This window comes from Stegostoma tigrinum, chromosome 4 (genome assembly GCF_030684315.1).
Source record: "Stegostoma tigrinum isolate sSteTig4 chromosome 4, sSteTig4.hap1, whole genome shotgun sequence".
Classification (NCBI taxonomy): Eukaryota; Metazoa; Chordata; class Chondrichthyes; order Orectolobiformes; family Stegostomatidae; genus Stegostoma; species Stegostoma tigrinum.
In genome coordinates, this window is record NC_081357.1 from 130371141 (window position 1) to 130399130 (window position 27990).

The 27990-nt window shown below is 45.4% G+C and overlaps 1 protein-coding gene across 11 annotated transcripts in view; it reads right to left on the bottom strand.

Annotated features, from left to right (window-relative positions):
- The window catches only part of dtnba (dystrobrevin, beta a), a 537031-nt gene that overhangs the window by 36907 nt on the left and 472134 nt on the right, over positions 1-27990 (bottom strand). For 8 of the 11 annotated variants that reach the window (XM_048530760.2, XM_048530769.2, XM_048530766.2 and 5 more), the window contains 2 exons: positions 25794-25953; positions 17298-17387 (listed from right to left, as the gene is read on the bottom strand). In XM_048530760.2, coding sequence (XP_048386717.1) covers positions 17298-17387; positions 25794-25953 — 250 coding nt within the window. The remainder of the gene's footprint in view (positions 1-17297; positions 17388-25793; positions 25954-27990) is intronic. The other 3 variants (XM_048530770.2, XM_048530768.2, XM_048530767.2) reach the window with 1 other exon arrangement.

The window sequence follows — 27990 nt, forward strand, 5'->3', positions numbered from 1 at the left end:
AACACATCAGCCAAGTTACTGAAATGGAACGTCATTATAATTAATTTGAAGTGAGGCTTGTTTAGGTTCTCCTCTATTTCCAAACCCAACAAGCAAGGATTTGACATTGATCGTGACAAGGCACTGCCTCTCTAAATATATGTTTGTAAACCTATGTGATGTGACTCATTAAATTATAGTGTGATTCACTCAAAGTTGCTACTTTCATGAACTGGACAGACATTTTAAAAAGGCATACAAAGGAAAACGTTTTAAAAATAACTTGAAGACAGCTGCATGAACTTACTATGTTTAGATTAGTATTACAAGAAAGGAATTTTTTGGTATAAATGATCCCGTTACTGGTTTAGCACCAATATCTGGCATGAGCTAGCAACACCATGTTTTACTGTAGACTTTGTTTCTTTTATTAATTGAGGCAAAGCAAAACTCCAGACTGAAAAGTAAGCATGTCTCCACGGAGCTTGGATCAATGCTGGCCAAATGCCAGTTATCTTTTCAAGTCAATCAATTCTTTACTGATGTGAAAGAATTAGTGATCACACAGAGAACTGATAAAGTTGGGTTCACACTGGTTGTTATTTTGTTGTAGTGGGTGTGAAGGTAATGTCATTTGAAACTATAGCAGGTAGCTTTTGCATCATGTATCGCTTACCAGAATTCATTGCGAGAATAGTACTTTTAACATTTAGTTACTTTGTCAAATTAGTGGCAATACTTTGAAATTCTTGTTGCTTTAATATAATAATTGGGATGTCCCATTTTGTGCAATGTTGAAACTTTGATGTTTAAACGAAACATGAAAGGTGCAATCATCTGCTTCCAAAGGTCTGAGCAAGGAAAGGCACTGAGACTGCACCCAAACTCCATCACCTTGCTGTGTCCAGAATGAGGTTCTGGATGGGAAAATCAGAATTAATTGAGATCCTCAAGCGGCCATTTGCGAAAGACTTAAGGAATCCAGTCTGTCACCACTGGAGATTGTCCCTCGCAAAGACACGTTCCTGAAAGGTCAACCTGTGAGGGCAGCCAATCACCGTGTTTCTGAGAGTGGTCCCTCACTCAAAGGCACTCAGAGACCCATGGCACCAAATTGTCTCCTGCTGAACCTCGCCACACTCCCTTACACTCATCTTAGCCCAATGTTTTTTGCAACACTACCACCCTTTCCACAATAGCCACTGCCGAGCCTTGGATGTCCAGCTAGCTCTCACCTTGAGGAACTCCCTCCTCAAGGGCCTTGATTTTTCGTGAAGTCCTCCTCATGGCTTTGCCCCCGTTTGATTGGTTTGATATGGTTGAGTGGGCCTTTGGTGAAGGTGGCAGTGTAGATCTCTTACTGGATTTCCAGCCAGAAGCTGCCGGAGGAAGTGAACTCTTGATAACATGATAAAACTGGGGGCTCACATTTCCAGATAAATGCCTGGGTTGATGGATGTGGATATCAACTTCTAACGGAACAAACTTTCAGGAACACTGCAGTTCCTGCAACCACACTCGAACTGAATGTTGTTGCTGCTGACATTACTGTCATGCAGCAGAAACAAGAAAACCACACACACAACCCTCCTTACCCCACTCTCTGAGCACTAACTGTCCTGCTCCAGAACCACTGAAGCCTCCTTCCTGCTTTCCCTCCAGTCTTCACTTGTTATTTGGCTTGTTCTCTTCTCCCCTCACCGACCCCCGCTCTGCTCCCCTCTCCGTTCCCCTCTTTCATCCCTTCACTGTCCCCCTCTCTATTCCCCTCCCTGCTCCCCTCACCGTCCCCCTCTCCGCTCCCCTCACCGTCCCCCTCCCTGCTCCCCTCACTGTCCCCCTCTCCGCTCTCCTCACCGTCCCCCTCCCTGCTCCCCTCACCGTCCCCCTCTCTGCTCCCCTCACAGTCCCCCTCTCCGCTCCCCTCACCGTCCCCCTCCCTGCTCCCCTCACTGTCCCCCTCTCCGCTCTCCTCACCGTCCCCCTCCCTGCTCCCCTCACCGTCCCCCTCCCTGCTCCCCTCACAGTCCCCCTCTCCGCTCCCCTCACCGTCCCCCTCCCTGCTCCCCTCACTGTCCCCCTCTCCGCTCTCCTCACCGTTCCCCTCTCTATTCCCCTCACCGTCCCCCTCCCTGCTCCCCTCACCGTCCCCCTCCCTGCTCCCCTCACCGTTCCCCTCTCTATTCCCCTCACCGTCCCCCTCTCCGCTCCCCTCACCGTTCCCCTCTCTATTCCCCTCACCGTCCCCCTCTCCGCTCCCCTCACCGTCCCCCTCCCTGCTCCCCTCACCGTCCCCCTCCCTGCTCCCCTCACAGTCCCCCTCTCCGCTCTCCTCACCGTCCCCCTCCCTGCTCCCCTCACTGTCCCCCTCTCCGCTCCCCTCACTGTCCCCCTCCCTGCTCCCCTCACCGTCCCCCTCCCTGCTCCCCTCACTGTCCCCCTCTCCGCTCTCCTCACCGTCCCCCTCCCTGCTCCCCTCACAGTCCCCCTCTCTGCTCCCCTCACCGTCCCCCTCCCTGCTCCCCTCACAGTTCCCCTCTCTGCTCCCCTCACAGTTCCCCTCTCTATTCCCCTCACCGTCCCCCTCTCCGCTCCCCTCACCGTCCCCCTCTCCGCTCCCCTCACCGTCCCCCTCTCCGCTCCCCTCACCGTCCCCCTCCCTGCTCCCCTCACTGTCTCCCTCTCTGCTCTCCTCATTGGTCCCTTCTCTATTCCCATCACCATGCCCCTCTCTGATCCCCTTACTGTCCCCCTCTCTCCACTGTCCCCCTCTCTATTCCCCTCACGGCTCCCCTCACTACTCTCCTCACTGTCCCTCTCTGTCCACCATCCCCCTCTCTGCTCCCCTCCCCTCCCCATGTACCACACAAACCCTATATAGAGTCATACAGCATGGAAACAGGCTCAACTCATCCACATGTTTGAAAGAACAATGTAAATTCATACATTTCACTATTAACAGGTTGTGGCTCAGGCTTACAGTATGGGAACTTATTCATGACGTCTGCTACTTCAAGTACATTTCAACATCAAGTAAATGTACACCGTGCACACTGGCAATTAATCTCGCATTGTTTAAAGGCAGCTTAAAATGGTGATATTTTTCAGACATTAAATTGTATTATTGCACCGAAATAGACCCTTTGATCCAAACAGTCCGTGCCGAACATATTACCAAACTGAACTAGCTCCACCTGCCTGTTCCTGGCCCATATCCCTCCAAACCTTTCCTACTCATGTATCCATCCCAATGCCTTTTAAATGCCGTGAATGTACCCACATCCACCACTGTCCCAGGAAGTTTATTCCATACACGAGCCACCCCCTGTGTAAAAAATTTACCTCTCACGTGTGTTTTAAATCTCTCTCCTCTAACCGTAAGAGTGTGTCCACTGTTCTTGAAAATCCCCATCCCAAGGAAATGACAACTACCACCAATTCTATCTATACTTCTCAATATTTATCAATACTTTCTAGTAGAATATATAGACATACATACACATGAAACACTAAGGATTGTTGCTGGCAGGCTCATCTCTAGCATGGAGGCTATGTTCCTGCTGTGTGTGTCCCTGCTGTTGGTAGGACCAGTAACTGTGTTCTTTCAGGAAACGCGTCAAACACATTAGTGTTTGTCGATGTATCTGCAATTTCTTAGTGCACCAATTTCCAAAAGGATCCCTATCTGCAATGACAGCAAGTGGCAAACACACTGCATGTACTTTAAGCAAATGGCCAAAGCGAGTAGTTCATGCTCGGGTCAAGGATGTGAAGGCATTGGAGGTGGTTTACCATTAACTGATACCCCGAATAACTGGGTTGTCCAAAGAGAAAAGATTGTACAGGTGGGCCATCGTTCCTACCAGAGTTTCGAAGAGTGAGGGTGATTTGATCGAGGCTGAGGAGATCCTGAATGGCCTTGATAAGGTAGGCATGTAAAAGGATGTCCTCTGGCATGGCTGAATCCAGAAGAAAGGAACACTGGTTTAAAATTAGGGTTGCCTGTTTGGGGCAGAGATGAATAGAATTTATTTTCTCTCAAAGAGTTGTATGACTTTGGAACTTTCTGTTCAGAAGACAGGGGCAGGGTCATTGAATAGTATGAACGGCAGAGGTAGATCAAGATTTCTGAAGAAGGGTCCAGACCTGAAACATCAGCTTTCCTGTTCCTCTGATGCTGCCTGGCCTGCTGTGTTCCTCCAGCTCCACACTGTGTTATCTCTGGCTCCAGAGCAGTACAGTGCTTAGTGGTTAGCATTGCAGTCACACAGCACCAGGGACCCAGGTTCAATTCCAGCCTCAGGCAACTGTCTGTGTGAAGTTTGCACATTCTCCCTGAGTCTGCGTGGGTTTTCTCCGGGTGCTCTGATTTCCTCTCACAGTCCAAAGATGTGCAGACTAGGTGGATTGGCCATGGTAAATTGCCCATAGTGCTCAGGGGTGTGTGGGTTATAGAGGGATGGGTCTGGGTGGGATGGTCCAAGGGGCAGTGTGAACTTGTTGGGAACAAAGGGCCTGTTTCCACGCTGTAGGGAATCAAATCCAGCATCGGCAGTTCTTACTAACTCTGAAGTAGATCAATTGTTGTTAGGCTGGAGCGTCAAATGTTACCGGGGCAGATAGGAACATGGAATTGAAAACAAACAGATCTGATGTGATCTTATTGAAGAGTGAAGCGGAAGGAGTAAAGGGCCAAATAGCTGAGTTCTTTTTTCCTAATTCTGATGTTAACGTGAATACTTGTGCAGTCACACTCAGTCAGAGGGCTGGTTGAATTACACTGGTTTGGCCATAGTCTCAGATGATTGGATCAACCAGAGTTTGAAGATCCACATCTTTATGGTCCATGGATTTGGACATGGATTTGACCTCCAGGTCAACAGCAGCCAATCCCAGGGTTATAGGTATGTAGGTGAAGACTGCAATCTGGTGGCTGGATTATTCTCAGTTGGGACTAAACTGCAAAGTCAGTCTGGGGGTGGACCAGGGTCAGGCCTGAGCATGTGCTCAGCCGTGATCAGGGATTTTTCAGGGGGAAGTGTGCATAGTTCAGGGGAAAGTGGGCAGCTCAACTAGGATAGGTTGCACTGGACAGAGTTGTTGACGTAATGATGACAATGATTGAAGGATAGAGCCTATAAGGAAGGAGGAACTCTGGAGGATGGGTTGGCGATGTTTCCCAGGACACCATCGAGCTGGTCTCCATATTGTCAGAGTGTGTGGCCTACAAGTACATGGCAATTCATGGGCTCTGGGTCAACACTGGGGACTCAACTGTTAGATAAAGATGCGAAATGGAAATGTGGAGGGGTATAATGGTGGGCACAAAGACAGCAACACATGAGATAACATGAAGGATGGGGAAATCATCCTACAACTCCAGTGGATCCTGTAAGTCATTCAAATGTGACAAAGTTGAAACACTGCTATCTTTGATCCAATGACACTGTAAAATGGCTGCCACTATAAACAGACTTAGAGTTAATTACAGCTCACCTTTCAGGGACGGAATAAAGCGGTTTGAATTTGAAGTCCTGCTAAAGGCAGTGACATTAATCATGCAAACACTGGTTCAGTACTGCCACACATCTGGCATCAAACTGTATTTCTCAGCAGGTCATTCATGGCAAAGTATGAACATAACAAATTATGGCCTCAAGCAATCATGACTGTGATATCATTTACAATAATTACCTCAACATGTCAAACAAACAAATATAATCAGGCATTAACTTAAAAAAATCACCAGGCATGGCATTTCCAAACACATTCCTTTGCTCTCACCGAAGACAATATTTCAGAGTTTCCACAATTGCACAAGTTACTGTAAGTGTGCACGTACATGGTTTCTGATGTGCTACATGGCAATGCTCAAGATGGCAGTGCTGGCATGGTAGGTAGTGTTCGAGCGCCTGAAGCCGTCTGCTCCACACCAACAGCATCCCTGTTCTCTCGCTTCGTTTCATCTTTTATTGTTTTTTTTCTTTTCATTCTTCATCTCCAAGGCCTGAGGTGGTGTTGCCGGTAAAGCGGCAGCTTGGACTGGGGCCCTTGGTGGCAACGGCTGCAGTGGTGACAGTGCACAGTGGTGGGGTGGGGTGGGGGCGGGGGGGGGGAGGGGGGTGCTCCTGAAGGTGGTAGGCCGAAAGCCTGGACTCTTCGTGGTATTGGCAAGGAGGGGTCTCCTGCGGCATCGGCATTGTTATTGCTGTTCCTGAGGTGAATCTCCTTGAGGACGGGAACACTTTGCAGAAGCCCTGGGATCATGCTTTAGGCCCCAATTTGAACAGATGACAAACTCTCATTTAAGTAATTTCTTTGCGCCCACCATTATCTCCCTCCACGTTTCCATTTTGCCTCTTTATCTAACAGTTGAGTCCCCAGTGTTGACCCAGAGCCCATGAATTGCCATGAACTTGTAGACCACACACTCTGCCAAAATGGAGAGCAGCGTGATGGTGTCCTTGGAAATATCACCAACCCATCTTCCATAGTAACATAAAATGGTGGCAGATTGTGGCCTGGAAACACATTTCACTCTATCTTGAAGATATGTGTGACAATAAAGTCGTACATTCATCATTTAAGAGTGCTACTTCACTATTTTGAGTGGGGAATCCATGTCAGATTGTCAAGGGCCATCATGACTATTCGCTGGGACCGACATGAGGCCTCAGAATAAACTCTTGTTTTCTTCTGTAACAGTGGTTTCTACCTGGCATTCCCAACAACTGGTCTCAGGCTACAATCTGATGGTGATCTGAAACTGGGCAGAGCAATGGCAGATGGAATTTAATCCCAACAAGAGCAAAGTGATGTATTTTGAGAGATATAATAAAGGAAGGATATACACAATAAATGGTTGGATCTGAGGGAGGGTTTGGAGGGGGGGAACAAAGAGACAATAGTGCACAAGTCCATAGACACCTGAAGATGGGAGCACATGTCAGCAGGGGTAATGAAGTAGGCATATGGGATACTTAGAGTCATACAGTAATACAACAGTGGCAGGATCAGACAGAGTCAGCATGGATTTATAAAGGGGAAATCAGGCTTGACAAATCTGTTGGAATTCTATGAAGATGTAAGAAGTAGAGAGGAGGGGGGGGGAGCCAGTCGACGTAGTATATTTAGACTTTCAGCCAGTGCTTGACGAAGTCCCATGTAAGAGATTAATGTGCAAGATTAAGGAGCATGGGACAGAGGGAAGTGTATTAAAATGGATAGAAAACCCGTTGGCAGCGAGGAGTGCCCTTCAGGTCCTTCTCAAATCTATCTCCTTGTACCTTACACACGTGTTCTTTAGTTTTCAATTCCCCATCTATGGGAAGAACTCTCTATGTATTCATCCTATCTATGCCCCTCATGAGTTTACACATCTCAATAAGGTCGCCTCTCAATTTCCTGTGTTCCAAGAAATAAAGCCCTATCCTGGCCAACCTCTCCCTCTACTTCAGGCAGACTAATCCTGGCTCCTGGCAACATTCTTGTAAACTTTCTTTGCACACTTTCCAAATTTACTAATCATGCCCTATACATCATATCAGAGCATCTGTGTAAATGACAAACAACAAATGTCCCCGCACTGACCTCTGTGGCACACCATGCGTCACAGGCTTCCAGTCTGAGAAACAACCTTCAACCATCTCCCTCTGCTTCCAATCATCGAACCAATTTTAAATCCAATTAGTAGCTCTCCCTGGATCCCATGCGACCTTTCATGACCAGCCTGCCATGTGGGATCTTGTCAGTAGATTTACTAAAATCCATATTGACAACATTCACTCCCCTACCCTCATCCATCCTCATGGTAACTTGTTTGAAAAACTCTAAAAGATTTCTCAGACATGACTTCCCATGCACAAATCCATGCTGACTGTCCCTAATCAGGCCTTGACTATCCAAATGTAGGTTGATCCTGCCCCTCAGTATCCTCTCCAGTAACGTACCTACCACTGATGTCAGGCTCATTGGCCTGTAGTTCCCTGGATTGTCTTTGTTACCTTCCTTAAACAATGGAACAACATTAACCACCCTCCAGTCTTCCAGAACTTCACCAGTGGCTAAAGATGAAGCAAAAATCTCTGTAAGAGCTTCTGCAATGTCTTCCTGAGCCTCCCATAGTGTCCAAAGACGGACTTGATCAGGCCCAGGGGATTTATTCACCTTACTGTACTTTAAGGTTGCAAACTCCTCCTTTTTGGTAATATGTATTAATCCAAAACATCTCCACCCATTTCCCTTATTTCCTTATCATACAAATTCTCTCCTCAGTGAAAACTGAAAAGATGTTGTCTGCTTTTCAATCATCATCCCCTTGTGTGACAAATGAACTCATTGTCCAGCCACTTTGAGTGGGCATCCACAGTGGCTAAGAACATTGGGCTCATGAAAGGACCAACAATAGATGGCACATAACTGAGTCAAGGGTTTACCCGTCCAATCCCATGTGGGGGAGCTGCTCGTGGTAATTTTTGTCCTTGCTGGCACTCTGGGCATTGCCCCAATCCTGGCTGCCAGATATAACTTCTCACCAACATCTTCATTTGGGAAACCCCTGGATGACCCAGGTGGAGTTCAGCCAGTATCTGGCAGCGCCCATTGCTCAGGATGGTCACTCCTGGCCCTCCCCATAATAAAATGCCACCCCCTACAGCGATCCGGTCTCTCCGGGTCCAGAAAGGTTTCAGTTCTGGTTGTGATGGCCCTTTTGTTTCCCCCATCACCACCAGCTGTTGCAGTTTTGCCAGAATGGGGTCTTTCTGTGTCCGCAGTCTGATACGTCAGTGGTGATTGGAAGGGAGTCCAGAAAGTTTAAAACCAGAACAGACTGTTCCAATGGTGACAGCACCGATGGTGTACCTGCCAGTGGGAGGTGACCCAAGGCATCTGCATTTACTGCTTGTTCTCCTGGACATTGTTCCAACCTGTAACTGTACACACGCAGAATGACAGCCCACCGCTGAATATGAACTGAAGCTATGGGCAGCACAGCCCTGGCCTCTTTACGTAGCCCTAGCAGGGGTTTGTGGTCTGTTACTATTACAATGTCCACATTGGTGAAACTTTCTCACACCAAAGATAACTGGCAAACCTTCCGTCTCTACCTGGGTGTATTTTTGTTCGGCATCAGCCAAAGACCAGGAACTATACATTGTCAGGCGTTACTCTTCACTGGGCCACTGGTGAGCCAACACAACCCTCACACTGTATGGGGAAACATCACAAGTCAGCACTAGGTCTCTCTTTGGATCATAGTGGGCCAATGCTTTAGATGCCACTAGCTGCTTCTTCACTTTCCTAAAGGTCTCTTCCTGGCTATGCGACCATTTCCAATGCTGACCCTTTTTCAATAGCAGGTGTAAGGTGCTAGGGTGGAGAACAAGTTACATATAAATACTCAGGAATAATTCACCAGCACAAGGAAAGACCTGAGCTCTGGTATAGACATGAGAGCCGGGGCACATTTAACTGCCCTCACTTCATATTCCAACAGGTGGAACCTGGTCTAGTCCACTCTCTAACCCAAGTAGGTCACTTGGGGAGCTGAAGAAATGTTTAAGCACTATGTCCAAATTCTCTAAATGCTCTTTATTGGTCTTCCTGGGTATTAGCACGTCATCCAGACAATGGCAACTTGGGGTAGACCTTGTAAAATGTTCTCCATCCTTGGCTGGGACATGTCACTGGCTGATGATACCCCAAATGGTCGTCTCATATTGGTACAAACCCTTGTGGGTGTTAATTGTAGCGTACTTCTAGGAGTCCTCATCTAACCACAATTGCAGGTATGCATGCCTCATATCCAGGCTTGTGAAGGATAGCCCTTCTGCCAATTTTACATATAAATCCTCTATGTGAGGCATTGTGTATTTATCCAGCTGTGAAAAGCTATTAACCATTTGTTTAATATCCTCAGAAACGCAAACCGACCCATCCAGCTTTACAATCGGTACAATCGGTGCTGCCCATTCTGCAAACTGTACTGTTTAATGATTCCTGTGCTTTCCAGCCTCCTGATTTTTGTCTCCACTTTTATCAGCAAGACAAATGGCACTGGCTGGGCTTTGCATAACCATGGAATTGCTTCCTGGTCAACATGCAAGTTGGCCTTGTCTCCTTTGATAGTCCCTAGATCTTCCTGAAAGACATCCAGCTATTTAATTAGGACTTCACTCAGGCAGCCATTTCCTCATCCAGAAATAGTGAACCAATCATGTTGAATCTTTCACAACCAATTTCGCCCCATCAAGCTTAGGCCCAAACCTGTTATTACAATTTGTGGTAACTGAAACAAGTGCTTCTCACAAGAGACCAAAACTGAAGTTCTGCCCTTAATCTGTAGGGGGTCCCCAGCATTGTTTCTCAGTCTAGCTGAGATCTTGTGCTAAATTTAAGGATTTGATCCAGTGTGAATCTTGGTAAAGACTGGTTCCCCAATTGCTGATGCAGCCACATCAGTATCAGAAAGAAAAGAAAATTACAGCACAGGAACAGGCCCTTCGGCCCTACAAGCCTGCGCCAATCCAGATCCTCTGTTTAAACCTGTCATCTATTTTCTAAGGTCTGTATCCATTTGCTCCCGGCCCATCCACGTACCTGTCCAGATACATCTTAAAGACTCTAACGTGTCCGCATCTACCACCTCCGCTGGCAACGTGTTCCAGGCACCCACAACCCTTTGCGTAAAGAACTTTCCACGCATATCTCCCATAAACTTTCCTCCTTTCACTTTGAGCTCATGACCCCTAGTAATTGAGTCCCCCACTCTGGGAAAAAGCTTCTTGCCATCCACCTTGTCGATACCCCTCATGATTTTGTAGACCTCAGTCAGGTGTCCCCCTCAATCTCCGTCTTTCTAATGAAAATAATCCTAATCTACTCAACCTTTCTTCATTGCTAGTGCCCTCCATACCAGGCAACATCGTGGTGAGCCTCCTCTGCACTCTCTCCAAAGCATCCACATCCTTTTGGTAATATGGCGACCAGAACTGTACACAGTATTCCAAATGTGATCGAATCAAAGTCCCATACAACTGTAGCATGACTTGCCAACTCTTGTACTCAATACCCCATCCGATGAAGGAATGCATGCCGCATGCCTTCTTGACCACTCTATTGACCTGTGTTGCCACCTTCAGGGAATAATGGACCTGAACACCCAGATCTCTCTGTGCATCAATTTTCCCCAGGACTTTTCCGTTTACTGTATAGTTTGCTCGTGAATTAAATCTTCCAAAATGCATTTGCCCGGATTGAACTCCATCTGCCATTTATCTGCCCAACTCTCCAATCTATCTATATTTTGCTGTAATCTCTGACAGTCCCCTTCACTATCTGCTACTCCACCAATCTTTGTGTCATCTGCAAACTTGCTGATCAGACCACCTATACCTTCCTCCAAATCATTTACGTATATCACGAACAACAGTGGTCCCAGCAGAGATCCCTGTGGAACACCACTGGTCACAGATCTCCAATTTGAGAAACCCCCTTCCACTACTACTCTCTGTTTACTGTTGCTCAGCCAGTTTTTTATCCATCTAGCTAGCACACCCTGGACCCTATGTGACCACTTTCTCCATCAGCCTGCCATAGGGAACCTTATCAAACGCTTTACTAAAGTCCATGTATATGACATTTACAGCTCTTCGCTCATCTATCAACTTCGTCTTGTCCTCAAAACATTCTATTAAGTTGGTAAGGCATGACCTTCCCTGTACAAAACCATGTTGTCTATCACTGATAAGCCATTTTCTTCCAAATGGGAATAGATCCTATCCCTCAGTATCTTTTCCAGCAGCTTCCCTACCACTGATGTCAGGCTCACCGGTTGATAATTACCTGGATTATCCTTGCTACCCTTCTTAAACAAGGGGACGACAGTAGCAAGTCCTCTGGGATCTCACCCGTGTCTAAGGATGCTGCAAAGATATCTGTTAAGGCCCCGGCTATTTCCTCTCTCACTTCCCTCAGTAACCTGGGACAGATCCCATCCGGACCTGGGGAGTTGTCCACCTTAATATCTTTTAGGGTGCCCAACACTTCCTCCTTCCTTATGTCAACTCGACCGAGAGTAAGCAAACATCTATCCCTAACCTCAACATCAGTCATGTCCCTCTCCTTGGTGAATACCGATGCAAAGTACTCGTTAAGAATGTCACCCATTTTCTCCGACTCAACATATAACTCTTCTTCTTTGTCTTTAAGTGGGCCAATCCTTTCTCTAGTTACCCTCTTGCTCTTTATATATGAATAAAAGGCTTTGGGATTTTCCTTAACCAAGTTTGCTAAAGATATCTCATGTTCCCTTTTCGCCCTCTTAATTCCTCGTTTCAGATTCGCCCTACATTCCTGATATTCCTCCAAAGCTTTGTCTGTTTTCAGTCGCCTAGACCTTATGTAAGCTTCCTTTTTCCTCTTTGCTAGTCTCACAATTTCACCTGTCATCCATGGTTCCCTAATTTTGCCATTTCTATCCCTCATTTTCACAGGAACATGTCTCTCCTGCACGTTAATCAACCTCTCCTTAAAAGCCTCCCACATATCAAATGTGGATTTACCTTCAAACAGTTTCTCCCAATCTACATTCCACAGATCCTGCCGAATTTTAGATTAGTTGGCCTTCCCCCAGCTTAGAACTCTTCTTTTAGGACCACTCTCATCTTTGTCCATGCGTATTGTAAAACTTATGGAACTGTTGTCACTATTTCCAAAGTAGTCCCCTTATGTAATTTCAGCCACCTGGCCGGGCTCATTCCCTAACACCAGGTCCAGTGTGGCCCTTTCCCGAGTTGGACTATATAGACATTGCTCTAGAAAACCCTCCTGGATGCTATTTATGAATTCTGCTCCATCTTGACCCTTAACACTAAGTGAATCTTAGTCAATGTTGGGAAAATTAAAATCTCCCATCACCATCACCCTGTTTCTCCTACACCTTTCCATTATCTGTTTACATATTTGTACCTCGATCTCACGCTTGCTGTTGGGAGGCCTGTAGTACGGCCCCAATATTGTTACTGCATCCTTCCTATTTCTGAGTTCTACCCATATTGCCTCACTGCTTGAGTCCTCCATGGGGCCCTCCTTCAGTGCGGATGTGATATCGTCTTTGACCAGTACTACAACTCCTCCACCCCTTTTACCTCCCTCTCTATCCCGCCTGAAGCATCGATATCCTGGGACATCTAATTGCCAGTCATGCCCTTCCCTCAAACAAGTCTCAGTAATAGCAATAACCTCATACTTCCAGGTACTGATCCAAGCCCTAAGCTCATCTGCCTTATCTACTACACTTCTCACATTAAAACAAATGCACATCAGACCACCTGTCCCTTTGTGTTCATCATCTGCTCCCCGACTACTATTCCCTTTAGTCACACTGACTCCATTATCTAGTTCCCTACAGGCTTTCGCTTCTACCTCTTTTCTGTCCAATATTTGGTACCCATGGCCCTGGCACATTAGTTTAAACCCTCCCCCACAGCATTAGCAAAAGCATGCCCAAGGACATTGGTTCCAGTCCTGCCCAGGTGTAGACCATCCAATTTGTAACAGTCCCACCTTCCCCAGAACCAGTTCCAATGTCCCAAAAATCTGAACTCCTCCCTCCTACACCATCTCTCAAGCCATGCATTCATCCTGGCTATTCTTTCATTTCTGCACTGACTAGCACGTGGCACTGGTAGCAATCCTGAGATTACTACCTTTGAGGTCCTACTTTTTAACTTCGCTCCTGACTCCCTAAATTCTGCTGTTAGGACCTCATCCCGTTTTCTGCCTGTATCATTGGTGCCTATATGCACCATGACAGCTGGCTGTTCACCCTCCCCCTTCAGAATGTTCTGCAGCCGATCTGAGACATCCCTGACCCGTGCACCTGAGAGGCAACATACCATTTGGGAGTCTCATTTTCGACCACAGAAACGCCTATCTACTCCCCTTACAATTGAATCCCCAATGACTATAGCTCCTCCACTCTTTTTCCCGCCCTTCTGTACTGCAGAGCCAGCCACGGTGCCATGAACCTGGCTACTGCTGCCTTCCCCTGATGAGCCATCTCCCCCAACAGTATCCAAAACTGTATACCTGTTTTGGAGGGAGATGGCAGCAGGGAATACCTGCACTGCCTTCTTGCGCTTCCTCTGCCTTTTGGTCACCCATTCCCTTTCTCCCTCAGTGATCCTAATCTGCAGTGTGACCGATTTGCTAAACGTGCTATCCACAACGCCCTCAGCATCGCGTATGCTCCAAAGTGAGTCCATCCGCAGTTCCAGAGCCATCATGCGGTCTAACAAGAGCTGCAGCTGGACACACTCCCTGCACGTGAAGGAATCAGGGACATCAGCCGTGTACCTGAGCTCACACATTGAGCAAGAAGAGCATTACAAGGGCCTGGGATCTCCTGTAATTTTGAATCTTAAACTTAACTTAGATAAATGAAAAAGAAACCAGAAAAGTTTTTACAATCACTCGAAATAAAAAAAAACCTCCATTAGAATTTGGAGACCATTTTACCAGATGTTTATTTAGGTTGGTTCTGATTTGAATACTGCTAAGTAATTTAACTGCTCCAAACCAGGCTTAAGTGAGCTGTCCAGGGCACGCACTCTTCTGGACACCAGCCTAACAGTTCTCTCACTCATTTCAGGTCGAGTGGCACTCTTTTGCCGTTTCAAGCACACACACTGGCAGCAACTACAATGTCCTGCCAGCCCAGATCCTTGAGAAAATCTTAACCGTTTAGAAGGGGCTTGGCTTTGTTTTGGGGTTTTGCTGGGGGCTGACCTGGATTCCGTCTGTTCAGGATATGTCCTGAGTGAGGCTATACAATTACCTTCACTCAAGCCCAGTCAGCCTGGCGATGGTGTCCACTTCCATCGGAATACCCTGCAACTCATGGTGCACTTGATGCATTTTCCAATGATAAAGCCAGTTGTAGTACCTGTGTGAAGTCCAGTGGGCTTCAGCTTATAGGCGTTTTTGTATGGTCACACCATTAATCTCACATACCAAATGGTCTCTCAACATCTCATTAAGGATTAAAGCTAAGTTACATGCATCTGCCAGTCATCCTCCCATGTTAAAAGTCCAGTTACGGGTTTTCCTGGTTCTCAAACTGCCAAGCAAAACCAGTAACGTCTGATAATAAGAGGCAGCTTGGAATCATAATGGCCATGAAGGCTGGTATCCTGTCACATGCCTAGTACATGGCACTGAACCAGCTAGCTCAGATAATAAAATGTGAGGCTGGATGAACACAGCAGGCCCAGCAGCATCTCAGGAGCACAAAAGCTGACGTTTCGGGCCTAGACCCTTCATCAGAGAGGGGGGATGGGGTGAGGGTTCTGGAATAAATAGGGAGAGAGGGGGAGGCAGACCGAAGATGGAGAGAAAAGAAGATAGGTGGAGAGGAGAGTATAGGTGGGGAGGTAGGGAGGGGATATGTCAGTCCAGGGAAGACGGACAGGTCAAGGAGGTGGGATGAGGTTGGTAGGTAGGAGATGGAGGTGCGTCTGGGGTGTGAGGAAGGGATGGGTGAGAGGAAGAACTGGCTAGGGAGGCAGAGACAGGCTGGACTGGTTTTGGGATGCAGTGGGTGGAGGGGAGAACTGGGCTTGTTGTGTGGTGCAGTGGGGGGAGGGGACGAACTTGGCTGGTTTTGGGATGCGGTGGGGGAAGGGGAGATTTTGAAGCTGGTGAAGTCCACATTGATACCATTGGGCTGCAGGGTTCCCAAGCAGAATATGAGTTGCTGTTCCTGCAACCTTTGGGTTATCCAGTCCCTAAACAAAACTCATTTTCACCATGGACGTCCAGTCCCTAAACAAAAATTCCCCCACTGCATTCCCTGGACTGACCTATCCCCACCCTACCTCCCCACTATACTCTCCTCTCTACCTATCTTCTTTTCTCTCCATCTTCGGTCCACCTCCCTCTCTCTCCCTATTTATTCCAGAACCCTCACCCCATCCCCCTCTCTGATGAAGGGTCTAGGCCCGAAACGTCAGTTTTTGTGCTCCTGAGATGCTGCTGGGCCTGCTGTGTTCATCCAGCCTCACATTTTATTATCTTGGATTCTCCAGCATCTGCAGTTCCCATTATCACAGCTAGCTCAGAGCTTGCTCCTACAGTGAGCAGAACCCTGCTATTCCTGTTTCTAAGTGTCAGCCAGAACTCCCTGATTGGACCAGATTAACAGCCCCAATCAGAGAACTCATATTCTATGAGGTCCACCTGGCTGACCTCATTATAATCACTGCACTCTACTTTGGCATATTTCCTCTGACTTGATCTCCACACCCAAAATGGCAAATGGTTTTACATTCTTCTCTAACAGTACAAAAACATTTGTATCATCTTGTTGATACAGTTTCATACGTAAGCGCATGATTACAATACGGTTATGCATTGTCAATGAGGTTTCGCTCCAGAGACCTTGACAGGAGTCTGCAGCAACCATATTTCTCAGAAAATACTGTAAAGACAGCATAAAGAAAGCTTACAGAGTCAGTATTCATTTAGGAAGTGGAAAATTGTAAAGTGGTGTACCTCATGGTTTCGTGAAAACAAATATGTTCAGTTGGTAATATAGATCAAAATTCTATGGTCAAAGGGAAGCGCACACATGAAAGAAACCCATGTTGGATAGCTTGTAAATAGATTACCAGCATGGTATTTGTTCTGGAGTAGATTGCATCAAAGTAAATTTGGAATGCTGCTGCATTTTGTTACTGTATTGTTATAGTTCATCTCCAGCTGCTTAAATATGTTCATATGGTACTTGCGGCCAATTGGAATTCAGTTGCTCATGATTCAATTCTAATAAAGTGAGTCAACTGTCAGATTGCCGTATTTCTTTAGAACAAGATTCATAATGGGGTTTGTACGGTAATAATGTTCCTTCACATGTATCCTGTCACTGCTGCATATCCTCTGATGTGCTGGAGCTCTCTTTCCAAATGTGAGAGGAATCTGATTCCAAGAAGCTTAGTGTGAGGCGTAGGTATCAATCCAGCGTTGACAGGCTGGGAGATTAAAGAGCCTTGTGTAATGACAACTAATGGCTAAACATTTGTTTCCCCTACTCTATCAGCGTAGAGAAATACTTCAATACTCCTCAGCAATCTACAGAAAAACACCAAGTGGGGAAGGAATATAACACTCATGTAAACATATGCATTGTGTTTTAAGAAAATAACTTTCTCAAGATACTAGTTTGACAGAAAATAAAGACCACTTTATATTTTGTTAACTCTAAGGCTAGTTTGAGAATTAGCCTCAGTATCACGGTCACTTTTAGCCTATGCTCCTACCTGAATGGAGCTCCTTGACCAGCGAGGACATTGTGTTTGTAATGGAGTCAGCTGCCACCAGCAAATCATTTCGGAGGTTTCTGCGGGCTCCTGTACAAATGAGAAAAGATCTGCAGGTTCAGGCTGGTGTAAAACCCACATCACTCAGAGGATTTTCTGTTCAGTATGACATTACCTTCAGTATTTGAGTTGGATTTCCCGAGTTTGAATGGCCAAGTAGGAGATTAGAGGAAATGGGGTGGAGGGACCAATCGTGGGTTTCACAATTTAAAGACCACCGCTTTCTTCACTCTTAGGAACTCAGTCCTTGAAACTTCAATGGGAACAATATTCAAATGAAGGAAAGGCAGCATGGCCTGGGACGTGGAGCTGATCTCCCTGCCTCTTGCCTCAGCATTAGTTATTGACAGAAGGGAAGTGGAAGCACTTCCCAGGGGGCAATACAAAGCTGATTTAAGGCACCATTATGAAGGCAGAGCTCAGCAGGGGGCATTGCTAGCTCATGCCAAATCCCGGAGGGTCTATTCGTGGACACCATGGCTGAAGAAATCACTTCAAAACTGCCTTTTGTCACTTGTACATGATCAGAGCAAATAAAGCAGGATCTCAAAGAAACCCACAAATTTCCAATAGGACTAGATGGGGTTAATGCAGAAATGATGGTCACAATGACCAGGGAGTCCAGAACTAAGGATGACAGTTTAAAGATAAAGGATAGGTCATTAGGACTAATGCCTTCATCCAGAGAGAAGCCTGTGGAATTCTCTAGCACAGAAAGTGGTTGAGGCCAAAACATTGAATGTTCCCAAGGAGGAGGAAGATATAGTTCTTGGGGCTAAAGGGATCAAAGCGCATGAGGTGAAAACAGTAACAGAGGACTGTATTAGATGATCACCCTTGATTATATTGAATGGAGACAGGCTCAAAGGGCCGAATGGCCTGTTTCCATAAAATATATGCAATGTTATTTAATAGCATTCTCTCCGCTCTATCACCTCCATACACCTTTCTGCACTCTAACATTGTGTTTTGCTTTTTAATGTTGCTATAGTGAATGAAATACTTGGAGGCAAATCTAACTCATTGTTTCTGAAAATAAAACCACTCCACAGGCAGCAGTTGTAAAATTCCAGACCTACAACAACGACAACGTATACTCCTGTTTGTTTTACCAACAACATACACTCCATTACCATGTTCACTGACCTTGATTTGATCTCCTCACATAGCCTTGCCACTCCTATCATTAATTTCACTTGCAAGTCAATCGACTACCATGTTCTCATATTATCCTCTGCCCACATTTCCTTGCCCCTTTCCCAAGTCTATATCTTTCTGTGACTTACCCCGGGAAATACTCTTCCCCAAGTCACTTATCAATGCATTTCAAGTTTCCAACTCTTGAGCCTTGGTCTTTAATTCAGCATAATATATTTCAGGAGTTACTGATTTTCTGAATCTCACTCTCTATATCACTGCTGAAGCTGCTGCCCCCCCCCCTCCCACCACGTAGAACTATTACTCTCTTATGCTAATTGCTTTTGCTGTTGTAAGGCTCATCTCTGCTCTATCAAGTTCAAGAAAAAGCTGAGCTCTGAAATTCATTTGGCAGAAATCTTGTTTAACTTGCCAGACTTGTTTTGACCATGTGAAGTATTTTTATTCAGTGTTCTCTATTACCAAAACAGCCCACTATTCAAAGATCATCTCGTTGACAAAATCTAAAATTCTAAAATCTAATTCTGAACAACCATCATATTAGAATCTGAGAATTACTCTTTTTCTGTCCACTCAAGAGCAGCCGAGTTTCTCTTGCACTTTCCGCTTTCATTTGAACCACAGATACCACTCACTTTCGCTTCTAAACCATGAACATTCTCCCTAGCGGAATATGAGTTGCTGTTCCTGCAACCTTCGGGTGGCATCATTGTGGCAGTGCAGGAGGCCCATGATGGACATGTCATCTAGAGAATGGGAGGGGGAGTGGAAATGGTTTGCGACTGGGAGGTGAGCTGGGGCAGGCTGGATTGCAGTGCCTGGAGGTGCCGGCGCATGGCTGCAAGTGTCTGTTTCAGGACTCGCAGGGAGAAACGCTTCTGAAGGGTCTGAATATTCTGGGTGTAGAGGTGGTCACGGTTGGGGCCAAATTGGGAAGGCTGAAATGTGGACTGTAGTCCCTTGGGGATGATCTGGTTCCGTAGACAGGTGCTGAGGAAGGTGATGTGGCTGTGGTACCTGGTTTGCTTCAGGACATGGTCGAGCAGTTTCAAGGCCGAAGAGATTATAAGAGAGTTGCAATGGGAGAGAGATTCCCTGAGGTTGGTCCGGAGGGAGGAGGGTAACTTCTTCAGGTTAGGCATCCCTGGAAGAGGCTTCGCAGTGAGGTTAAAATAGTATCAGAGATAATGGGAACTGCAGATGCTGGAGAATTCCAAGAAAATAAAATGTGAGGCTGGATGAACACAGCAGGCCAAGCAGCATCTCAGGAGCACAAAAGCTGACGTTTCGGGCCTGGACCCTTCATCAGAGAGGGGGATGGGGAGAGGGAACTGAAACTGGATGGAGAGGCACTGCAATCCAGCCTGCCCCAGCTCACCTCCCAGTCGCAAACCATTTCCACTCCCCCTCCCATTCTCTAGATGACATGTCCATCATGGGCCTCCTGCACTGCCACAATGATGCCACCCGAAGGTTGCAGGAACAGCAACTCATATTCCGCCTGGGAACCCTGCAGCCTAATGGTATCAAGGTGGACTTCACCAGTTTCAAAATCTCCCCTTCCCCTACTGCATCCCTAAACCAGCCCAGTTCGTCCCCTCCCCCCACTGCACCACACAACGAGCCCAGCTCTTCACCCCCACCCACTGCATCCCAAAACCAGTCCAACCTGTCTCTGCCTCCCTAACCGGTTCTTCCTCTCATCCATCCCTTCGTCCCACCCCAAGCCGCACCCCCATCTACCTACTAACCTCATCCCACCTCCTTGACCTGTCCGTCTTCCCTGGACTGACCTATCCCCTCCCTACCTCCCCACCTACACTCTCTCCACCTATCTTCTTTACTCTCCATCTTCGGTCTGCCTCCCCCTCTCTCCCTATTTATTCCAGTTCCCTCTCCCCATCCCCCTCTCTGATGAAGGGTCTAGGCCCGAAACGTCAGCTTTTGTGCTCCTGAGATGCTGCTTGGCCTGCTGTGTTCATCCAGCCTCACATTTTATTATCAACATTCTCCCTAAGCCATCCTGGCAGCCCTTCTCCATCATCGCCTCTGTTAATCAGCGCATAAAGCTCATAGACTTTATTATAAAAATGAAACCAGCCATTCAGGAGTCTCTACAGTTTCACCTGGCCAAATGGGCTCTGTTTTAACTCCTCACCTTTCTCCTCATTCTCTTGTAACACCCAGTGACCTGCTCCAATACTCACTGTACTGATAAGGATGACCACTTGCTCTCTGCATCCCGTTTGTATCAAAGAACTGACCTTCCTAACTTCATTCTGGCTCCTATGTTAGCTGATGCCATTAATGGTTGGCTCTTTTCAGGTACCACTCTCTCTTCTTCATATATCCCATTCTCACACATTTCCTCAAAGAAAATGTACCTCCTTTCTTGCAAATCCTTAATCCTTCCTCTTGTAAACACTTGACCCTGTTGCTGATACCTGCATCTGTGTGAATCTTTCCCAAACCTCTAGATTGAATTCCTTGGAGTTTACACTTCATAAATGGTTCTTACCAAAGTTGTAAATCACTTGTTGACTGTGGCAAAGGTAAACCATCTCTCCTCAAACTGTCTGAGGCTTTCTGACACAATTGAATAATGTGCTCTAACACCTCTCCACCATTGCGTTCATAAATGGGATTGCACTTACCTGATACTATTTTTATCTTTTCAGTTACATATTGCTGAAGGCGGTTGTCTGGAGACATGGTAGAAATTTCCACATGTAGACAGGCAATATTTAGTTTTTCGTTAATCGATTCATAGGATGATTGCATCACAGATTAGGCCCAGCATTTATTGCCTATCCCAGAGGGCAGTTAAGAGTCAACCACATTGCTGTGAGTCTGGAATCTCATGTAGGTCAGACCAGATAAGGACTGTAGTTTCCTTCCTTAAAGGACATTAGTGAATCAGATGGGTTTTCCTGATTATCAACAATGATTTAATGATCATCAATGGACTCCTATTTCCGGATTTTTATTGAATTCAAATTCTATCATCTGCAATGGCAGGATTCGATCCCAGGTCCCCAGATTATTACCTCAGTCTCTGGATCAAAAGTCTAGTGATAATACCACTCGGCTATCATCAACCCACCCCCACCTGTTGTACCTATTCTCAACCTGAACCTGACTTTATCGCAAATATGTTCAGACATCCAGCATTGGATGAGCTGAAATTTCATGAGTTTAAATATTAGGAAGACCAAAATCATTGTCTTTGATCCAGTCACCAACTGTCTTCCCTTGTCATGACTCCTGCTTTCTCCTTGCTAATTTTTTGAAGCTACTTGCAAATTTGGCACTGTATTTGACCTGGAAGATAAGCTTCCCTCTACACATCTGCATCATCATAAAGTCTGCCGATTACCAACTTCTACATTGTCTAATTCAATGCTTGCCTCAATTCATCTGGTATTGAAACTCCAACACAAGACTTTGTTCCATCTAGACATTGATATTCCGAAACATTCCAGGGTGGCCGCCCATGAATGCTCTCTCATTGACTTGAAGGAATTTAAACGTGCACCAAGTCCCATTTACCTGCCACCTTTGTGCTTCTTGACTTATATTGGCACCCATTCACACAATGCGTCAATTTTAAATTCTCATTCTTGCTTTGAAATTCCTCCATAGACTTAGCTCTTATTATCTCTAATCTGCTACTACCTTACAACTCCTCCATTTTAGCACTGAGCCTGTAATGTTCTCTGGCTCCTTATTTTAATTTCCCCTTCATTGGCTATATCTTTACCCTCTACTTCTTCCTTTATGTGCTTCTACTATCCCACTTCTTTGAAAAAACCTTTGGTCATCTGACCAAAAGTCTCCCTATGTGCTTTGGTGTCAAATTTAATTTCAAAACACGTTTGAAGTGTCTCTTTTAAAACCTTGCTTTGAAGCTGTTATAAAAGGGCAAGTTGTTGTTGTTATAATAATCTCCAGAACAAAGGAGACACACATAGTTCTGTGAGTTTAAAATAATTCCCAATGCTAGGGAAAATATTCTCCCGACATTAACACTTCTAAATCAAAGTCAATTAACAATGGAATGGGTCCTTTAAAGTGCTCTTCTGGTGGTTCAGTTCTGTTCACTGTGTTGGTACATGCATTTGTCCTGGCGAGAACACAATCAAATCTCGTGCCGGTTTCCACTCAATGTCCACAAGCAACATCTGCAGTGGGAGGCACCTACTAACAGTGGTGAAGACCAAGAAGCTTCTCTGCTTTTTGGTCCCTGTTCTCTAAGCTGAGGGAACAGTACTAGTGCTCAGTTGCTCTTTCTAGCACACACAAGGATCTGGGCTGGTTTCTATTGTTTCGGACTATACTCTACAGTGTGAACACTTCTGCAATTAATTTTATACTTAGAACATCAGTTCACATCAAAATCACAAATTACCAATTGGCAAACCAAGCCCATCGTAACGGACAAAGCAGTTGCTGCATTTATATATCCACTTCTGCTTCATTTTCTTGTGAAAAATATGGAGACACAGCTTCCAATAATCATGTCTAACTGTTGCAACTCAACATTTTAATAAAGGTCTGGATAATATCTGTAATATTCTTTACTTCAATTAAAATAAAATATTCACAGAAAAGGAAAGTTACTTAATGTGTGTGTGACATTTAACTTTTTGTATCAGAACGTAAGTCTTCAATGTATTGAATATATTAATGAGGAAATGAAAAAGTTTTCATGTACGGCAAATCAAGTCTTGTAAACAAAATAAATTTATGCTAAGCAATTACTATTCACAGTAGTCTCTTCGAAATGTACATAGTGTCGGAAGGAGACATCGACATGAAACAATAACTCCTAACCAAAAACCTACTCACTGATTGTCAGTTCGGGATCTGCTAGATTCTGTCTTAGTTGGCTTCATGAAGACATCAACAGAAGAGTTTAATGTTCGCGCAAAGATGATAGTCGCTGCCTTCAACATAAAGACGATACAGAAACAGGAGGAGACCATTCAGCCCATCCAGCATGATCTGTCATTCGATACCATAGCTGATTTTTCTTTGATGTTGCTTTCCCTGGAGGCTGGGGTCCTGTGCATCCTCATCCCCACTCCATCTTGGGTGGCAGCATCGGAAGACAAGCCAGGACCCTATTGGTCAATATCCGGTATCGGAGGAGGTGTGGGACCCATGCAGCATGACCATCTCCAGCCTGTAGATGGCAGACGCTGAAGCAATGGTGTCAGCAGCAGCAGAAAAACAGCATATTGCCTGGGCTCTGGGGACAATGTCAAAATGGTGGTGACTGAAGGAGCAGACAGGGTGAAATCTACTGGGAGGGAAAGATGAACTCTGGAACCAATGTCATTTTTAGTAATATCAATTTCATATTAATTTACTCTGTGTTTTACCATTTATACAATTTATTCAGTCATTTATTCCAAGATGGCGCTAGAACGTGATGACATTATCCACTTCTCACCATATCTAGGTACAAGTGAGAACATAAAATAAATCTATATCCATCATCTCCTCAATGTCACTTTCCTGCACTGTCCTTATGTCAATTTGTCTCCTAAAATCTATCGTTTTTTTGTGAATCTGCTCAATGACTGAGTTTCCACTGCTGTCTGGGGTAGAGAATTCTAAAGACTCACAGCTCTATTCTCATGTTTGTCTTAAATGGCCTATCCCATATCCTGAGGTGATATTACTTGGTGCTAGAGTCAGCAGTGAGGGGAAATATCCTGTCAACATCCACCTTGTCATTCCCTATAAGATTTCTCTAAATTTCAGCAAGATTATTACTGCATTTTTTGACGGTAAAACAGACCTTGTTTCCTCAATGCAATGTTTTACTGTATATGCACACGGAGATATTTGCTGAATTAAACGGAATAACACCAAAAGGGTGAAATCTTCCAGCGCTGGGGTCACACTAACAAAGCTGGTTTTAGCCATTTGAAGCAAATCAAAGAATACAAAGCCCAGCCATTGATCCTTTACAATCAAAACACAGCTATTGCTGGTTTCTCCAAATTCAAGATCGTAAGGACTGGCATTGACAGAAAGTAAACTGTACCAGCGATAACAATGATGTAGGCATAACATCATTACACAGTCTGGGTTTTCTGTTCAAAGTGACCTTTAAAAGATCTATCCATCTTTACAAGGCTGAAGTCAGACATGAGATAGAATACTGGTCATATGCACATAAGTGGTATAAGCAGTCCAAATGTTCAAATCCATGCAAAGTAGAGCACTTTGCTTGATCCATGTCTCTGTCAATAATCTATCTCCGACTGGAATAGTGTTTTCAGGTGCAGTACGTATGATTTCTAGAATGCACGACAGCAACTTTCCAAGGTTTAGCAGCATCCCCCGCACTAGCAGCCTGTGCTACCAGGAACGTTAAGAGCAATGATATCAGGAGAATATTATTACAGTCACGTTTACTGCCAAGTCACACACCATCCTGACTTTGAGATTGTTTCCTGGGCCATTTCCTGGAATTTCTCATGTCATACCACTGGAGAAGCACTATCACACCAAGGATTGACTTGGTACAGGAAGAAAGATCACCTTGCTAGACGATCAGGGTTGGGTGATTAAAAACAGCAACTGTACCTCTTAAGGATAACTTTCCTTCAAAATTGTGAACTATAGAATAGTTAATATAAATATTTATCACTTCTGACAGGTTGTGAGAGCAGCATAATGGGACAATGACAAGGAAATCATGATTTTATGTGAAGTCAGCTAATAACATGCTTTAAAATATTAACTGTGGTTTCAGTGCAGTCATTTTTCCCTCCATTGAGTCAAAACTACTCCCAGAAAGGTAATGGACTAATCTCATTGAGGGCTATTAAGGGCCAAGAGTAAAGAATTAAATGGTATTTTGTGTTGTCAGAACTATAAAACACATTAAGACCCAAGTGGGATGGAAATCTATTGGACAATCTGTGATAGCATTGCGTTTTTTGTTCCATTTAGAATCCTGCTGTCCGATGCACAATTCTTAACTGGAATTAAATTGTTTTTGTTATAAATTCTTATCTGTTGGTCATCCTTTTGCAAGATCACAGCTAAGGGACATCCATTGTCACAAATTTTTATACTTTCACATGTAACTGGTTTTGGATGGTTTTCCACTAAAGATATAATGATATAAGAAGTTACTGCCTTATAACCAGCAAAAGATATACTGTTTGAAATATACGTTTCTGCACTTCTTCAAGACAAAATATGTAATTGTGGAACAATGAAAGGATCAAGCAAATTCTCTGGGCAGTTAGCACTTACCCTGTGCAAACGCTTCCTGCACATCTCCTCCAACTCCGGACAGAGAGTCTTGAGGACCATGCGTTGGTGTGGAACAAGCAGACGTTGACCTGACTGGCATTGGCATGGGACGACTGGCACTATGGCTGGGCGATGAACGAGGAGAGGCAGCTGCTTGAGCCTGTCCAGTGAGAAAGTAAAACAATCTCCATGTCAAAATCATTTTGTAGCATGTTATAAACAAAGGAAGAAAACACTTAGCACCATCTCCCAAAACAACTTGCCATACGTCATCTAATGACACCGCAAAGAAAACAAAAATTACAGAATGAATAATTTCATTCTTTAGCCAAACGAGATACGTTCAAGATAGGGTTAAAGAGCATGTCAGAGAGGGATCGATAACAATCTTGATCTACAAAAGAGCAAAGACCTATCTGAATGGTTGATGTAACATGCAGAATTACTGCTGACGGTTATTTAATCTAACTTGCAGAATCACAGAAACAGCAAAAAACTTTAGAAGCTACCTCTCCCTCCAACAGCGAGAAACTACCTCACCCTTCAACACTGAGGAACTACCTCTCCTTCCAAAACAGAGAAACTACCTCTCCCAGAAACACCGAGAAACTACCTCTCCCTCCAACACTGACAAACTACCTCTCCCTCCAATACCGAGAAACTAAGTCTCCCTCCAACACCAAGAAACTACCTCCCCCTCCAACATTTAGAAACTACCTCTCCCTCCAACACTGAGAAACTACCTCTCCCTCCAACACTGAGAAACAACCTCTCCCTCCAACATTTAGAAACTACCTCACCCTCCAACACTGAGAAACTACCTCTCCCTCCAACACTGAGAAACTACCTCTCCCTCCAACACTGAGAAACAACCTCTCCCTCCAACATTTAGAAACTACCTCACCCTCCAACACCGAGAAACTACCTCTCCCTCCAACACTGAGAAACTGCCTCTCCCTCCAAAACTGAGAAACTACCAACCCACCAACATTTAGAAACTACCTCTCCCTCCAACTCCGAGATACTACCTCTCCCTTCAACACCGAGAAACTACCTCTCCCTCGAACACTGAGAAACTACCTCCCGCTCCCACATTTAGAAAGTAACTCTCCACAAAACACCGAGAAACTACCTCTCCCTCTAACGCCGAGAAACTACCTCTCCCTCCAACACTGACAAACTACCTCTCCCTCCAACATTTAGAAACTACGTCTCGCTCCAACACTGACAAATTACCTCTCCCTCCAACACTGAGAAACTACCTCTCCCTCCAACATTTAGAAACTATCTCTCCCTCCAACACTGAGAACCTACCGCTCCATCCAACACCGAGAAACTACCTCTCCCTCCAACATTTAGAAACTACCCGTCCCTCCAACACTAAGAAACTATCTCTCCCTCCAACATTTAGAAACTACATCTCCCTCCAACTCTCAGAAACTACCTCTCCCTCCAACTCTCAGAAACTACCTCTCCCTCCAACACTGAGAAACTACATCTCCCTCCAACACCGAGAAACTACCTCTCCCTCCAACATTTAGAAACTACCTCTCCCTCCAACTCTCAGAAACTACGGCTCCATCCATCATTGAGAAACTACCTCTCCCTCCAACACTGAGAAACTACCTCTCCCTCTAACATTTAGAAACTACCTCTCCGTCCAACACCGAGAAACTACCTCTCCCACCAACACTGAGAAACTACCTCTCCCTCCAACACTGAGAAACTACCACACCCTCCAACACCAAGAAGGTACCTCTCCCTCAAACACAGAGAAACCACCTCTCCCTCCAACACTGACAAACTACCTCTCCCTCCAACATTTAGGAACTACCTCTCCCTCCAACACAGAGAAACTACCTCTCCCTCCAACGTTTAGAAACTACCTCTCCCTCCAACACCGAGAAACTACCCCTCCCTCCAACACCGAGAAACTACCTCTCCCTCCAACACCGAGAAACTACCCCTCCCTCCAACACCGAGAAACCACCTCTCCCTCCAACACCGAGAAACTACCTCTCCCTCCAACACTGCGAAACTACCTCCCCCTCCAAAATTTAGAAACTACGTATCCCTCCAACACTGAGAAACTACCTCTCCATCCAACAATGAGAAAGAACCTCTCCCTCCAACATTTAGAAACTACCTCTCCCTCCAACACTGAGAAACTACCTCTCCCTCCAACAACGAGAAACTA